Below are 15,837 nucleotides of genomic sequence, written 5' to 3'. Positions count from 1 at the left end.
ACAATAAACTAAACTAACTAAAATACATAATCAATATATGACTTATCATCCCATATTTTCTAAACACTCTCTCATCTTATATCGTCCTTATTATATTGCAATAGTGTTTCAAAATCTAAAAATATCTTAGATTATGAAATGCTTAGTTTTAGTTTTGAGATTATATTTAATTTTAATGAGATGCTAAATCATAATTTCAAGGTAATGTTTCCAATTTATGGGATATTAAGCCAAAAAAATATATATATTCCAAGTCATAATTAAGACTTAACTCTTGAAAATTAAGTCTTAAGACTTTCCTTTTTGATAAATCCTATAGTTAGGGTTGACTTGGGCTTAGACTGCTTGAAGACAAACTGACCTCTATACTACTGTCTCTACATACTCTGCTCAACCTGTTTTGTATGTGTAATTATTTTTCCATCCTTGACATGTGTTTTTGTCTTTCAGGTTCACCTGCACCTACATCTGGACCTACCATTCTGAGTTCCTTTGTCTCTCCTTCCTGTCCTCTCAACCAGCCGGTCAAAGCAGATGGCCGCTTGTCCTGAGCCTGGTTCTGCCAGAGGTGTCTTCCTTTTAAAAGCGAGTTTTTTCTTTCCACTGTTGCCACTGTGTTTGCTCAGGATGGAAGACTGTGACGAAGTTAAGATTCAACAAGACTGATGTCTTCCTTAGATAAAGAACTTTACTAATTGGCCTTTTTTTTTTTTAAATATATGTGAATGTTTCTGTAAAGTGCCCTGAGACAACTTGTTGTGAATTAGTGTTATATTAAATCACAATTATAAGAAACTATGTCAAACTTATGACTTTGTGCATTTTTTTTATTAACAAAGTGGTAGTCTAGATATGGGGTTCTATAAACGTGAACCATTTTTTTGTTCAAACTTTTACCGTTATTAGAACAAGCTATGATTTATTGGTTTTTGTGTTTACTTCCGGGTTTGAAACAGCTTCTTCACCGAAGCCGGAAGCGAGCGGGAGGGAACGCTCTTGCAGCGCTCACGCTCTTTGAGTCCAGAGCGAGCAGCTGTCAGAGGACGAGGCAGAGCGTCACGACGAGCTGGAGGCTTTTTGTTGTTTAAAAGAAGAAATGCAGCACAGGAGCGACTTCTGCCACCAACTCTCGTCCAGAACCGGATCCAGGATCCAGACATTAGAGTCCAGCTTGTAGACAACGACACCGCGCTGAGCCTGCTTCTTCTTCTTGTTTTTGTTTTTAATCTCCTGAGCTGAGGCTGTAGACCCAGCTGTCCACCCGACAGGGACTAGTCCAGACATGAGTAACGTGGATCTGATTTTCTGGGACCAGTTGCAGGCTGGCAGCTCCGAAGTGGACTGGTGTGAAGGCAATTACCTCATCTACCCCAGCATCGCAGAGTTTTACAACACTGTAGGTGACGTCTGTTTACTTTCATCACCATGTATCCTCTCCTCCTCCAACAAGCGGACTTTAAGAAGTTTGATGTTTATTGAAACGCTGTCCCCTCCAGCTGATCAACATGTGTCCGCGTGCTTCTCTTCCTCTCATTCCAGATCAGCAACATTTTGTTTTTCGTGCTGCCTCCCATCCTGATGTGCTTGTTCCGCGAGTATGCAGAGCACTTCAACAGTGGGATCTACCTCATCTGGATCCTGCTGGTCGTGGTGGGTAAGTTGTGACCTCTTGACCCCAAATGATGAAGTTCAGTCCTGACCCAGCAGGAAGTCTCTTTACAGCCACACAGAAACAACTGGAGGGATGCTCTTTTGTCTTCTGTGGGTTTAATCTGTCACATAATTCTACTGTGGCTGTTCTAAACGTGCAGACAGATTATTATTTATCATCTGCCACCATAGGCGAAAGGGTGATCATGTGTTTGCCCGTACCATTAACAAAATATCACACGAATATCACATAACACCTGGGTGGATTTTAATAAAACTCACTGTTTATTTATTGGATTTACCTCAATTCAAGATGGCTGCCAGAGTTTATTAATATTAGCCAACAGAAAGCCTCAACACATATCGGTACTTCAAACATTCATAATACCACATGAGCACATGGACAATATGCAGTCCGTCAATGAGTACCGTATTTTCCGGCCTATAAGACGCACATTTTTGCCTAATTTACATGCCCTGCGACTTGTTTATGGATGTTTTTCCATATTTATAAACCAATTTTTGACTGAGATTTGACCGTTTTCATTCTTTCTGACACTGAAAATATTGAACACTACCATTTTCAGCCGCTAGTTCGCGCTCGAATTGTATGGCATGCTGTTGTGTCATGTAATAGGTAAAAGTGGCTATTATTGACAGAGTCGACTTGCCACAGTCTGCCATCATCGTCTGCTTGGAGCAACCATCAAATCATCTTCATTTTGCTGCACCTTCACGGCGAAATGCAGCTGATTTCACCGTCAAAGTGCATTTATTAAGTAAAAGTTCGACTGAGACACACCTTTACTATAATTTTGAGCAAACAAATAATTGTTTTTAAGTGTTAATCTTGTTAAATTCTTGTTAAAGTCCTCCCATGCACGCTCCTGCGGCCACCATTTGGCAGCCAATTGATTTTTGGCACAACACCGTCCCACATTTCCAGGTTGTCAGCGGTGATGCGTACTAGATGCAACTTATACGGTGAAGCGACTTATTTATGGATTTTTCTAAATTATTAGTCATTTTTGGACTGATGCGACTTATGGGCCGGAAAATACGGTACTAGGCCTTTAACTCTGTGTTGGAGGATAAGGTTTATTTACAGCCAAAAAAAGAAACTGTAAATAAACGTTTGGAAAAGCTGTTTATGTGGCCGAAAGACGAGAGTAGATCATCAGCTATTTCATAATTAACAAATTTAAACGTTTATAGCTGCTATTTATTGCGTCCGAGGTGTTAAATGAGATTGTTCCGTTTTATTTTTATTGCTACAGAATTTTGTTGATGCATTTTTCAGCTTCAGGCTCTGTGAAACGTATTAGAGCTCATAAATCAGGAGAGAAACCCTCACTGTATGTTAATGGCTGCAGAGTTCAAACAACACACAAGTTGCCCAGTCAGCAAAGATAACCTGAACCCCCCTCCACCCCCCCGGCTCCCGAGAGGCGACCTCGTCAGAGATAACATGAACAGACTGAACAGGTTGTGTAACTTGTAGCAGAGAGCACAGCTAATCCACCTTAGCCCACACAGAAATGTTTTCAAAAGTCCATAACTCTGTGAGTTTGACTGCTATTAAGCTCAGAGTTGATGTGGTAGTAGCTGAGAGTCCTTCACAGCACATACTCTGAGCAGAACATCAGGTCGCTCATAATGTGTCTCTCTCTGTCAACTGAGACTAAAACTCTGGGATGAGAGGAGGTGGGCCCTTCAATGAATGCTAGGCTTCTATTATATTAATACTTTATTTGAACGTTGTGTAAATTAGAATTAAACAGGATCAGAATATTATCATCTCTAAATGTTTTTTTAATTTTTGTCCAACAAGCCAGAAGTGAGTAGAAGTGTTCCCTAATATTTAAGTGACCTTAAGCACATCTGACCTTCATGTTGTGCAGTCTGAGCTGCTGCAGGTCTATCGTTTACATCGCGGAGCGTTAGTGTGTCCAACAGGCAGCAGTGCCTGTTGGACTCTGCTGCAGCCCAGTTCTACCAACACACCAGTCTGATAATGAGCGCTCTGCTGGTCTGTGATAACACCGATCTGTTGACTGAACCGTCCTCTTTCAAATCCACTGCCGACTTTTATCTTCAGTGAACAGAGGATGATGGAAGTGTCTGACGTGAAACGTAGCAAGTGACGTGCATTCCATGTTTTCTTTGTCCACAGAGCCCGTGTCTTTTCACAAGCCACGTGGCCGTTCTCGTCAACCAAACAGAAAATGTTTCTTGTCGCTCAGCGTCTTTGTTCTTTTGCAGGAATCGGGTCGACGTATTTCCACGCGACCCTCAGCTTCCTGGGCCAGATGCTGGACGAGCTGGCCATCCTGTGGGTGCTCATGTGCGCCATCGCCATGTGGTTTCCCAAAAGATACCTGCCCAAGGTGTTCAGGAGGAACCGGTACGTTGTTTACCACATGGGAAACTGCTGCGAGGCTGCATGTGTGGGATGGACTGAGGAATGTGTTGGTACACTTAAAACCCTGGAATGTGGCTGTAGAGTTTACTGTGGGTCAGTGTCCTGCCTCAGGAGGCTTCCACTGCTGTGACTCCTCTGGGTAAGAATAGGCCAGTCCAGTCCAGCTGACACCAGTAAAACCTGCGTCACATGTCTCCACTTCTCTTTCCGTTGATGGCAGATGTCACTGCAGCTGAGCTGACTCTTTGTTTAATGGTCTAAACAAGACAAAGGTTATTGTCTTTACTGCGTCTAATGAGACCTGATGGAAGTGCTGTACAAGCTGCAAACTGCATCATCACTGCTTCTAAAATTAGTCGCGTGAATTACTGAACATCATCAACTTTGCTTGCACACTAAAAGCCGATACGCATTTCTTCAGCGAATGCTTCGTCGTGGTCTTTGCTGCTTTTAAAGGTTGTTCCACATAGAGCGAACCGGGCTGATTGTTGTGTTTGTGCTGTTTTTAGAGGAAGAATGGTGAAAAGTTGTGCTTCTTGTCGTGTTTTTTCCTGTAGGTTGAGGTTCAAAGTGGTCATCGGCGTCTTGTCAGGGGTCACCACCGGGCTGGCCTTCGTGAAACCTGTCGTCAACTCGCTGTCCCTCATGACTCTGGGCATCCCCTGCACCGCTCTGCTCATCACTGAACTCAGAAGGTGAGCACAGGGAGTGAGACCTCACTCTGGAGGGTGACACTCGGTCGCACGAGCAGCCAGAGGCTGAGTTCCACAAGAAGAACGTCAGGAGGGTCAGAGACGGAGGAAGGTCCTCCTCATGTTCTGATTGAAGCTCAGGAACTCGAGCACTGACGGGGGTTGTGTTGACTCGCTGGTAAAGAATGTTTCACAGTCTGACTCACTTCCGTCTTATCACACTTTGTTTTGAGACGATTGTGTTGCTTTACGTCCACCTCACGTTTTCTGCTTGTGACTCACCGTGACTGCGACGAACCAAACACAGCAGGATGCACTTACTTTTGTTTGTGCTTTTATGTATGTATTTATTTATTTCTATTGGTGCTGTCAAGAAACACAATCCTGACACCTAATAATCTTTCTATGCATAATTTTTATTTTGTCAGAATCTTTTCAAATGCCCCTCACCCGGACTTAATTTGAGCCGGATCCTGCCGGAACAGGATCCAGGAACTCTCTTATTTTGACAGGGTGCGTTCCGGTAACTATTTGCTTGGATCCGGTAACTCTCAGGCTTACTAATAATAAAGTTATGAACAAATGTGACTGCCTTGAACGAATAAAACTTATATTGGATATGTAAACTGAAAATAATTACATAAACACTCATTTTTAATACAACAGCCAGTTACGACTTCTTAATATCACATACGAGCTGCCCCTTCAAGAAGCATTTCCCCGGGCGCTTTCAATAGCTGCCCACTGCACCACCTGGTGGTGGATGGGTTAAATGCAGAGACTAATTTCGCCATTGTATGGAAACATACAGTGCTGACATTGTGATGACATTATTATTATTATTATTATTTCTGTTTCTACCATTTTTGGGCGGGGGGGGGGTAGTAGTTAAGATGCTTGACAGAAGTGGAGTGTTTATAAATGTAGGTAAACATAGATGTTAAACAACCCGTTAAAATACACCAAAATACAGGAAATGGCAACTTTATTCAAAATTTTCTGGGGGAGGACCCCCCCTCACCCTGCCCCCAACACACTCCCCAGCCAGCCTACCCGCTATTTACGTCCCGGCATTGATTGCTTTACAAATTAAGCCCTGTCCCTCACAGTAACTTTACTATCCTGTAATGTTCCTTTAGAGGGGAGATTGACCACAGGGAAATCCCATTATAAATGCATTTTCTGGCCCTTTATTATCATATCATAAAATAATGCTTTCCTTTCAGTAGTGCTATTTTATTTCACCTCTATCTCCATAATTTAGATTTTTATTGTTGCTCACTCTGTGATGTTTCAAATTTTCTATTTGAAAGTCTCTGTAAAATTTACCTGGATGGATTTCAGCTCAAAAGAGGTCCGTCTTTCCCGGCCGGATGTCACTGCAGAGTCCCGCCTCTCATCTCATCTGACAACGTTTTTAGTTTGGATGTAAAGAGCAAAACACACGAGCATGTCGCTCAAGTATAAAACTTAGTACCAAAGTGCAGCTGCGCATTCATGCAGGCTGCAGACGCTCCACTGCTCAGAGTCCTGTTGACTTGACTGAAGTCAGTACGATGAAATCAGACGGTCCTATTGTCAAAAAAAATCCTTTCACTGGAAATGTAAACACAAAGATAACATTTCAAAGTGATTTATAAAGACAATCCTGGTATTATGACTTCAGCTATTATTTACAGACATGGATATTTGAAAATCAGTTCAGGCTCTTTCTTGTCCACGATGGGATGCAGCTAAAATTGATCTTACTAAAACTAAACTTGAATAAAGAATGAACATGTCAGCTGCTTTTATAAATAAAGGCAGTAAATAAACAGCTGATCCAGAAAAACCGAGCTAAAGTTCGGGTCTTTTGATGTGGGATTCTATGTTTTTTTTAAACCTTTTATCGTCTTTTATCTTTAGAAAATATTTCAGTAAATTACTTTGGAGAAATGGTTAAATTCTTAGTGGATTGAAGAGCTGACGAGTCTGAGCGGATTGCTTCTTTCTTAAAGCGTCTGGTTAGAATTAAACTAAACTGAGGTCATTCTCAGAGCTATCTGCAGCAGGTAAGATAATGGCTCGCAGCTTTTCCACTTGAAACATTTCGATGTCTTCAGTGAACAGCAGCTTGAGACAGAATGGTTAAACACTCTTTAGTTTGTAATTCCTGAGAAACCTCTGCTTGTTGAAGTTTGAGACACAGCAACGTGAGTTAGCGTCATGCTAACAGAATGAAAGACAAACGTGAGGACTGAGTGGTCCACAGTAGAAGAACTCGTGACCTTTAACCTCTTGTACCATTGACGCCATGTTTTTTTGTTCCTCTCTAATAATAGCTGCCTTTGAGGTGACAGAATGTTCCTGGAAACACATTTTTTTAGTTTCTGTATCAGTGCCTGTTGGGTATTTCTCAACACCGCTGCTGCTCCAGCCGTCTTTGTTTTTAATTTTTTTTAATGTCAGAAAGAGTTCCCGTGGACTTGTGCCCCCAGAAAGAACCTGACCTGAGTCCCGGCCCTCGTTTAGGCTTCACTTCAGCTGCAGGAAAACAAAGTTTCACATGTACACGCCGTCCTTACAGAAAGTGGAAGAATTGGAGTACATATAAAAGTGGTATTTATACTATAACCTTTTTTTTTTGATTCAAGATCTGTTTTATTGAAATTTTTTCCATTTTTTAACAAACAGAAAGAAGAAAAAAAAATAAAAAATAAAAAAAATAAAAAGAAATAGCAAAGTTGGCAATAAAAACATTTACATGTAAGCATTAGTAAAGACATAATTGGCTTGAGTCAATTTAAATTATATCACATACAGTATAACCAACACAGGATAAAGGAAAATAATCCCTCCCTAATCACTGCCAAACAGAAAGGAGAAAAAGAAAAGAATTAAGAAGCTAAGATAGCCAAGATACTGCATTACCCCGAAGGAGTTGTGTTGTCAAAGAGACTGGAATAAATTCAGGAAAGTTCCCCAGACTTTCTCAAATTTGCCTTCTTTCTGTTGGAGTGACAATCTGATTTTCTCCAACTTTAAAGAAGACATGATGTCAGTCAACCACTGAGCGTGAGTGGGGGGAAATGGTTCTCTCCACCTGAGCAGAATGGCTCGTCTGGCCAGGAGAGAGGTGAAAGATAGTACATGCCGTTGGTTTTTATTTAGATTTGTCACTCCCTCTGCGACACCAAACAAAGCAATCAGTGGGTCTGGGCTCAGATGTGTACCTAGCACACGTGATAAAGTCTGAAAAATTTCCCTCCAATATTTGTTCAGGGATGAGCAAAACCAAAACATGTGTGAGAGGGACGCTTCAGCGTATTTACATCTTACACAGTATGGGCTGACATCAGGATACATAAAGGACAGTTTCAGTTTAGAGATGTGAGCTCTGTGCACCACTTTAAATTGGATTAGGTGATGTCTAGCACATAGAGAACTGGAGCTCACCAGTCTGAGTATGGAGGTCCAGGAGTTCTCTGAAATAGAGAAGCCAAGATCCTCTTCCCAAGCAGCTTTGAATTTATCTGAGGGAACACGCTTCAAATCCAGTAATCTGCTATAGATGGATGAAATAGAATGTTTTTTATTAGGGTCTAGAGAAAGAATAGTATCAACAGTATTGGTATCTGTTGAAATGGAGAGGCTTGGCAGATGAAGGATAATAAAGTGTCGTATTTGGAGATACCTGAAAAAGTTTGATTGAGGAAGGCTAAATTTTTCACTTAATTGTTGAAATGAAGCTAGAGTGTTATTGTGGAACAAGTCTTTGAAGCGTACTATGCCCCTTCTCTCCCATTCTTTGAAAACAGGGTCCTGAGATGAGGGTTTGAAGGACTGGTTAGACATGATAGGGGTATAGAGAGAGAAACTGGAGAGATCGAAGCATTTACGAAATTGTACCCATATTTTTAGTGAGTGTTTAACAACTGGGTTTGTAATAGTTGTAAGTGGTGGAAGTGGGAGCGAGGATCCCAAAAAGGCCAGGGTGGACCACTTCCCGGAACATATTGACTCCATCGCTACCCAGTCAGGGCAGTCCGGCCTATTGTAATAGAATGATAAAGATGCAAGGCAATGCAAGTTTGCAGCCCAATAATAGAAACGGAGATTTGGAAGGGCAAGGCCGCCTGCGATCTTGGTTTTTTGGAGATGTGTCTTATTTAAGCGCGGACGTTTTCCCTGCCAGAGATACGATGAAATGATGGAATTTAATTGCACAAAAAATGAACCAGGAATAAAAACTGGAATGGTTTGGAAGAGATACAAAAATTTAGGCAAAGTGAGCATTTTGACTGAATTAATGCGGCCTATGAGAGATGTGGAAAGCGGTGACCACCGGGATAACGCCTGCTTTGTCTGGTTCAGTAGAGAGACAAAATTTTCTTGGTACAGATCTTTGTACATCCTAGTAACTATAACACCCAGGTAAGAGAATTTTTGATTCTCAACTTTCAGAGGCCAATTGCTGAAGTCAAGAGCCTGTGCCAAGGTATTAATGGGGAAAATTACACTTTTACTTAAGTTTAATTTGTAACCAGAATGTATTCCAAATTCCTTAAGCAATGATAGAATGGAAGGCAATGTGTCAGTCGGGTGAGAGATGAAGAGTAGGAGGTCATCAGCATAGAGGGATACCCTGTGCTCCAGACCACTTCTCCAGGTTCCTGAAATTGTATTACAGGACCGTAAAGCAATGGCGAGAGGTTCAATTGCTAGGTCAAAGAGTAAAGGGCTCAGTGGGCAACCTGGCGAGTTCCTCGATGCAGATTGAATGGTCTAGATATCTGAAAGTTGGTACGAATGGTTGCAGTGGGATGTGAATAAATTAACTGTACCCATGTGATGAAGTTGGGGCCAAAACCATATTTGCCAAGAGCATTGAACAAGTAGTCCCATTCAACACGATCAAATGCTTTCTCCGCATCAAGGGAAATGACACACTCTGGGCCAGTAGTCGAAGGAGAATAAATAATGTCAAAAAGACGCCTGATATTAAAGAAGGACTGCCTACCTTTAATGAATCCAGTTTGGTCTTTTGATATAATAAAAGGAAGGATCTTATCTAGCCTAAGGGCTAGGACTTTGGCTAAAATTTTGGCGTCTGTATTTATAAGGGAGATTGGTCGGTAAGAAGAGCATTGAGTTGGATCTTTTCCTTTCTTTAAAATGAGGATAATGCAGGCCTCAGAGAAAGATTTTGGAAGGGATCCCTGGCTAAACGACTCTGAAAGAACCGAATGTAGAAGTGGGGAGAGTAATGGAGAAAATTTCTTAAAAAATTCTGCAGGGAAGCCATCAGGACCCGGACATTTGCCGGACTGCATTACTGAGACAGCCGACTCAATTTCTGTGAGGGATATTGGGATCTCCAGTGCCTCTTTTCTGTTGGGTATGAGTTTGGGTATATTAATCTGGTCAAGAAAATCGGAACATAAATTCTTATTGGTTTGGGATTCTGAAGTATATAGATGAGTATAAAAGTCCTTAAATGCTTCATTAATTTGTAAATGATCTAGAGTTAAATTGCCATTCTTTAATTGGATCTTAGGGATTAATTGTTTGGCCCTGGCACCGTTCAACTGATTTGCAAGTAGTTTTCCTGACTTTTCTCCATGTATGTAAAATGTGGATTTATTTTTTAAGAGTAATTGTTCTATCGAGTGTGTGGTCAATAAGTCAAATTTAGTTTTGAGTTCTAGCTGTTTTTTGTAGAGATTAGGGCATTTGTTTTGAGCATATTGTTTATCTATTTCTTTAATTTGCTGGGCCAGAACTGTTCTTTCTTTTTGAGATTTTTGCTTCAGCCGAGCGGTGTATGAAATGACTTGTCCCCTGATATAGGCCTTAAGCGTGTCCCAGACTGTTGAAAGTGGGATCCCAGGAGTTCTGTTGGTGGATAGGAAAAATGTTATTTCTTTCTCTATAAATGTGACAAAATCTTTGTTTGACAACAACGTTGAATTGAATCTCCACTGTCTGCTCCTCAAAGGAACGTCAGGGAGGGACAGGGCTAGAGTCACAGGTGCGTGGTCTGAAATGACAATACTGTGGTAGTTACAGCCACGGACAGAGGGAAGAAGTTTATTGTCAATGAAAAAGTAATCAATCCTTGAGTATGTATGATGAACATGAGAAAAAAAAGAATATTCTCTCTCAGCGGGGTGTAAAAAACGCCACACATCGCACAGACCATACTTGGATAAAAAGGCACGGATAGTGTGGGATGACCTGCTGGCTGTGACGGGGTTGGTAGAGGATCTGTCCAAAACTGAGTCCAGCCAGCAATTTAGGTCGCCTCCAAGTACCAATGAAAATATGTTAAGGTCTGGAAGCAGTGAAAATACTTTCTCAAAGAAGCCTACATCATCTGTATTTGGGGCATAAATGTTAACAAGCACTACTGGTGTGTTGTACAATTTACCGGAAACTATCACATAGCGACCATACTTATCTGAGTTAACTTCAAGAGGTTCAAAAGAAATGTCCTGACTGAGGAGGATTGAGACGCCACGAGCCTTCGCTCTAAAGGAGGAGTGAAAACTCTGCCCCTGCCACGTTTGCAGTAATCTTTTGTTATCTTCACTTCGTATGTGAGTCTCCTGCAGAAAAGCAATGTCTGTATTTAATTGTTTTAAATGAGAAAACACCTTCCTTCTTTTGACCGGGTGGTTCAGACCCTTAACGTTCCAGCTTGACAACACCAACTGACCAGTCATATTACTAGACATTTGTATAATAAAAATAGGCAATAATACAGTTGGCTGTGTGGATGGCTGTGCAGTTCTTGGCAAAATAGCATAAAATAAAAAAAAAAGTTAATGGCAGTAACGGACCCCCCACCCCCCCTCCCCAGCCTGGACAGCTGCAAAAAACAAAAGCAGCAAGCTCCATAGAAAATAAAGAATAAGGCACCTGTCTAACTTCTAAACTAGTGCTCCAGCTCCAGTATCGTAAAAAAAGGTTGTATAAGCACCTCACATAACAGTAGGCTATTAAAGTATGCAAAGTTATGTCAAAAATGGTACAGATAAATGCATGTGTAAACACGCACACACATAAGAGTATAAGGTTACATTAAATTAAATTAAAGTCAAATTGCGCAGGTAAATAAGAAGAAAAATGCTGAATTAAGCTTCAGAAAAATATATTGAAACGTTATATAATTCACACATTTATACCCGATTCAACTGTTTGGGTGTGCGTCTGATCGCACATACAAACGGACAAAAAGAAAACCGCACTTTTTTAGGGCACTGAAAACAAAAATGTATTAATCAGAACAGTATGTGCAGAGTCCTGTTCTCAAAAGTATATCACCTTAAGTAAGTAAAAGTTTATCATAAACAGATCCAGTGCGGAACCAACGCTTTGCTCATCAGTCAAAGGAAAAGTTAAGTGTTACTTGCGCTGTGAAGACTGAGGTAAGGTGTCGATGTATTTCTGCGCCTCCTCCACAGACCCAAGCCACCTTTTGTTACCTCCGGATAGAGTCACACGGAGTCGGGCAGGAAAAAGCAATGCCGGTTTTAGACCCAGAGAATACAGTGAAGCCATCACGTCTTTATATTCGGCGCGCTGGTTCAGGACTTCAGGTGTGTAATCCTCCACGATCCGCACCGGTGTCCCCCGGTATTCAAGCTTTCCTCTGCGTCGGGCCTCCCGGATGAGGAGCTCCTTCACCTGGACCCGGTGTAGCCGCAGGATAACCGGGCGCGGCCGCTGGTCCGAGGCGGGTTTCGGGGCAAGGGATCGATGAGCTCGGTCCAGCTCGGGGGGGGATGGAAGAGTGTCACGCCCGTAGATGTCGCACAGCAGGTTGGAGAAGAAGTCCGTGGGGCGTCCGCCCTCGATAGACTCCGGTAGGCCCAGAATACGAATATTCTGCCGTCTGCTTCGACTTTCTAAGTCTGCAAGTTTAGCCTTTAGTCTGGAGTTGTCCTCCTGGAGAGTTGAGCAGGTGTTTTCCACCTCCGTCAGGCGCTGGCTCAGGTCGTCAGTGGCAAGTTCCAGTGATGAGACACGCTGGCCGTGTTCCTCCACTGCGAGCTGGGTCTGGTCCAGTTTGGCATCCAGCTGATTGAAGGTGGCTTTGAACTCAGCTGACAGCGCAGCGCGGTGCTCCTCAAGCAGAGATGTAATGGCCTCTAGGGTTAGGCCAGCCTGAGCGTCGTCCTTCTTGCTCGATTTTGTCGATTTTTGAGACATGTTTAAGATGATATATCATTAAACAAATGTTTGATGAAAGTTAGGTGTGCAATACTCTGCATAAAAGTAAATGTAGAGGGCTTGGTATTGTTTAAAAGTAAAGTTTTACCGGAGCACTGGAATGACACGTCTACTTCATGTCACTGTCAGACCACACCACTCTTATACTATAACCTTTAAGTTCAAAAGACGGTAAACAAAGGAGATGATGTGCAGGGAAAACGTGCACGTGTGACAGCCATCACTTTCACATGGCGTGGTTAATATCACTTGCTATAAACACTGTTTTTACTCAAGTCTGTTTATTTGCCTGTAGTGTTAGCAAAATCTCTAGCGAATTATTGGACACACTAATTAGCCTCTCAGAAGGTAACAGTTGGAGTTTATCCAATTAAAGATGGCTGCCACAGCTAATGGACCTCCAAATGTTTTTGTTTACCAGCTTGTGTACTTCAGGAGCCGATGGACGTTTTGTACATTTTATCACCAAAGCCGAGTGTCTGCTGCACCGTGACGATGTTTTCTTGAGCAATCACTTGGAGCACAGATCAGTTTGGCATTTCCTTCTATTCTCGTACTTCCTGTTGGTAATGAGGTGCGCTGACACTTTTCCTCCTCTCTGTCCGAGCCTCTTGCGTAACATTAAAACGTTTCAAGGGTTCAGCTGAACATAAAATCGAAACCACAACAAGCTGAACTGGTGAAACGAAGATGGTTTTTCTTGTCATTTTCAGACTGTTGTTTTATTGCAGCACATTTTAATATTAGTGTTGCAGCAGTTGATTAAATGTCCTTTCAGATTTGAAGCATTTTGTTATGTTTTGAATTTAAATGCTTCTGTGTGCCATGCCAAAATTTCTAATTAGGAATTAAAAAGGTTACGCTACTTCTAAGTTTGGTCTTTTGAGAGGTCCAAGGTGACCGTTTTGTCATCAAATGATTCTCCGTAAAGTTTGAGGTGCGTCATCCTAACTGTTGCCTTTCGCTGAAGACAAAAGGGCAATAATGCCAATTAGCTGTGGCGGCCATCTTGACCTGGATTGTTCCTAAAAGTAAATCGGTCGTAGATGTGCAGTACAACCAGTGATTTCCTTCTTAGTTTTGTTCAAATCCGTGCAGTCGTTCATGGTTATTTTGCTAAAGGATGGTCAGAGTTGGTCCAACCTTGTTAATGACATCATGGGTGATGTCATACACTACGGTGAGACCTCAGGAGATCCTATAGCTCAAAGTTTGTGTCGGGGATGGCTCTCAGTTACTACCACGTCAAAGTTTGAGTCAATATTTGTGAAACGGACTGAGTTAGAGTGGTCTTTGTGTTTGCTAAGGTCAGCTGGCTGTAGATGTACAACTAGATAGTTTTGAGGGTTTCACAAAACATTTTCAGTGGTTTGGTCTGTTTTTGTTTGCACGGCTTGTAAAACTTTATTTTAAGTTGTACACATTAGTTCTTTTCAAAAAGAAAAAGAAAATCACCTAAAATTGCCCAGAAGGTACTTCCAAACATCGACAGACGGACAGAAAAACGATCTGCGTCCACCTCCTGCAGTGAGTCGAACCCTCTCTCTACTCCAGTGCTAAACGTTTTAAGTATTGATAACTACGTCATTGACTGAGCATCAACTCCAAAATGACCGGACTATCCCTTTAAGGTGCTCAGCTGGCTTGTTTGAAACAAAGCGTGAACACAGCAGTTCGTGCACCCACAGTTAGCTCAGTGAACATGAGCGTGTGGTCATTTCTGACGTCAGGCTTTGTGCTTCAGCTGCGTGTGTGTTTCTGTCGTCGCAGGTGTGAGAACCCACGCGTGCTCAAGCTGGGCCTGATCTCAGGGTTCTGGTGGGCCCTGGCTCTGCTCTGCTGGATCAGCGACAGGATATTCTGTGAAATGTGGTCTTCCGTCAACTTCCCCTACCTGCACTGTGCTTGGTGAGCTCACAGACCGAGAACCTGACTCGAACAACATTTGTATTAAATCATGTGTACCGTGTGATCCATTAACCCCCCCCCCCCCCCCCTGCTCCCCCAGGCACATCCTCATCTGCCTGGCCTCCTATCTGGGCTGCGTTTGCTTCGCCTACTTCGATGTTGCGACCGAGGCCCCGGAGCGTGGCCCCGTCATAATGTTTTGGCCCAACGAGAAGTGGGCCTTTATCGGCGTGCCCTACGTCTCCTTACTCTGCGTCCCTAAGAAGTCAACGATCAAGGTGACCTAACTGGGCCAGAACCGGCCATTGTGCAGCTTGGACACCAACGAGCCGTGCTGCCATCACGAGCAGGTGTCCACCTCTCAGACAAGCGAAAGATGGACCTTTTCCTCCTCCGGAGGGGGTTCTGGTCAACTCTGATGTCACTTTTTAACATATCAGCGCAGGGAAACGCTTACGGTGTTGGACCCGTTTCCTCGTGTTCTGCACGAGGCGTCAGGTCATCCACAAAGTATTACAAGACTCCTTTGAAGATGTGTTTTAATACATTTTACGATTGTTACAAACCTCACTGGATCAAATGATGTTGCCTTCCCAATAACTCACCAGCTCTGAGCTGCTGCGTGGCCAAACAAGTTGAGAAACTTTACAGCTCTGAATGAAGCGGCTGAGCTTCAGACAGACGCACAGGAAGAAGTCTTGAATTTATTCACACAAAGCCTTAGATTATTTTATACTTGTCTGTACGGATGTGCTTCATACTGAAACATGTCAGAAACGTCTAAACTTCCAGCTACTGTGATTGTTGAGAATAACTTATAAAATGTTCTTGCTATATTTAATTACCCAGTATTGTAATATTCAGTTATTTTCCAAAGAAAATAATAGTAATCCTATATTTCTGCATAAATAGGTACTTTTTACAGCCAAAAGAAATCTGATTATTAAAATA

At 42.3% G+C, this 15,837-nt stretch overlaps 1 protein-coding gene across 1 annotated transcript; it reads left to right on the top strand.

Moving 5' to 3' along the window:
- The first annotated feature begins 1,282 nt into the window (after positions 1-1,282).
- Positions 1,283-15,326, top strand: acer2 (alkaline ceramidase 2). Its single transcript, XM_037674912.1, has 6 exons — positions 1,283-1,396; positions 1,540-1,654; positions 3,913-4,054; positions 4,630-4,767; positions 14,749-14,886; positions 14,987-15,326. The coding sequence occupies exons 1-6, from the start codon at positions 1,283-1,285 to the stop codon at positions 15,171-15,173; spliced, it is 834 nt and encodes a 277-aa protein (XP_037530840.1). The 3' UTR covers positions 15,174-15,326.
- The last annotated feature ends 511 nt before the right edge of the window (positions 15,327-15,837 follow it).

Source organism: Nematolebias whitei, chromosome 3 (assembly GCF_014905685.2).
Source record: "Nematolebias whitei isolate Nwh7 chromosome 3, NemWhi1, whole genome shotgun sequence".
NCBI classification, from domain to species: Eukaryota; Metazoa; Chordata; class Actinopteri; order Cyprinodontiformes; family Rivulidae; genus Nematolebias; species Nematolebias whitei.
The sequence above is the reverse complement of the archived record's forward strand: the minus strand, read 5'-3'. Positions and strand labels throughout refer to the sequence as shown.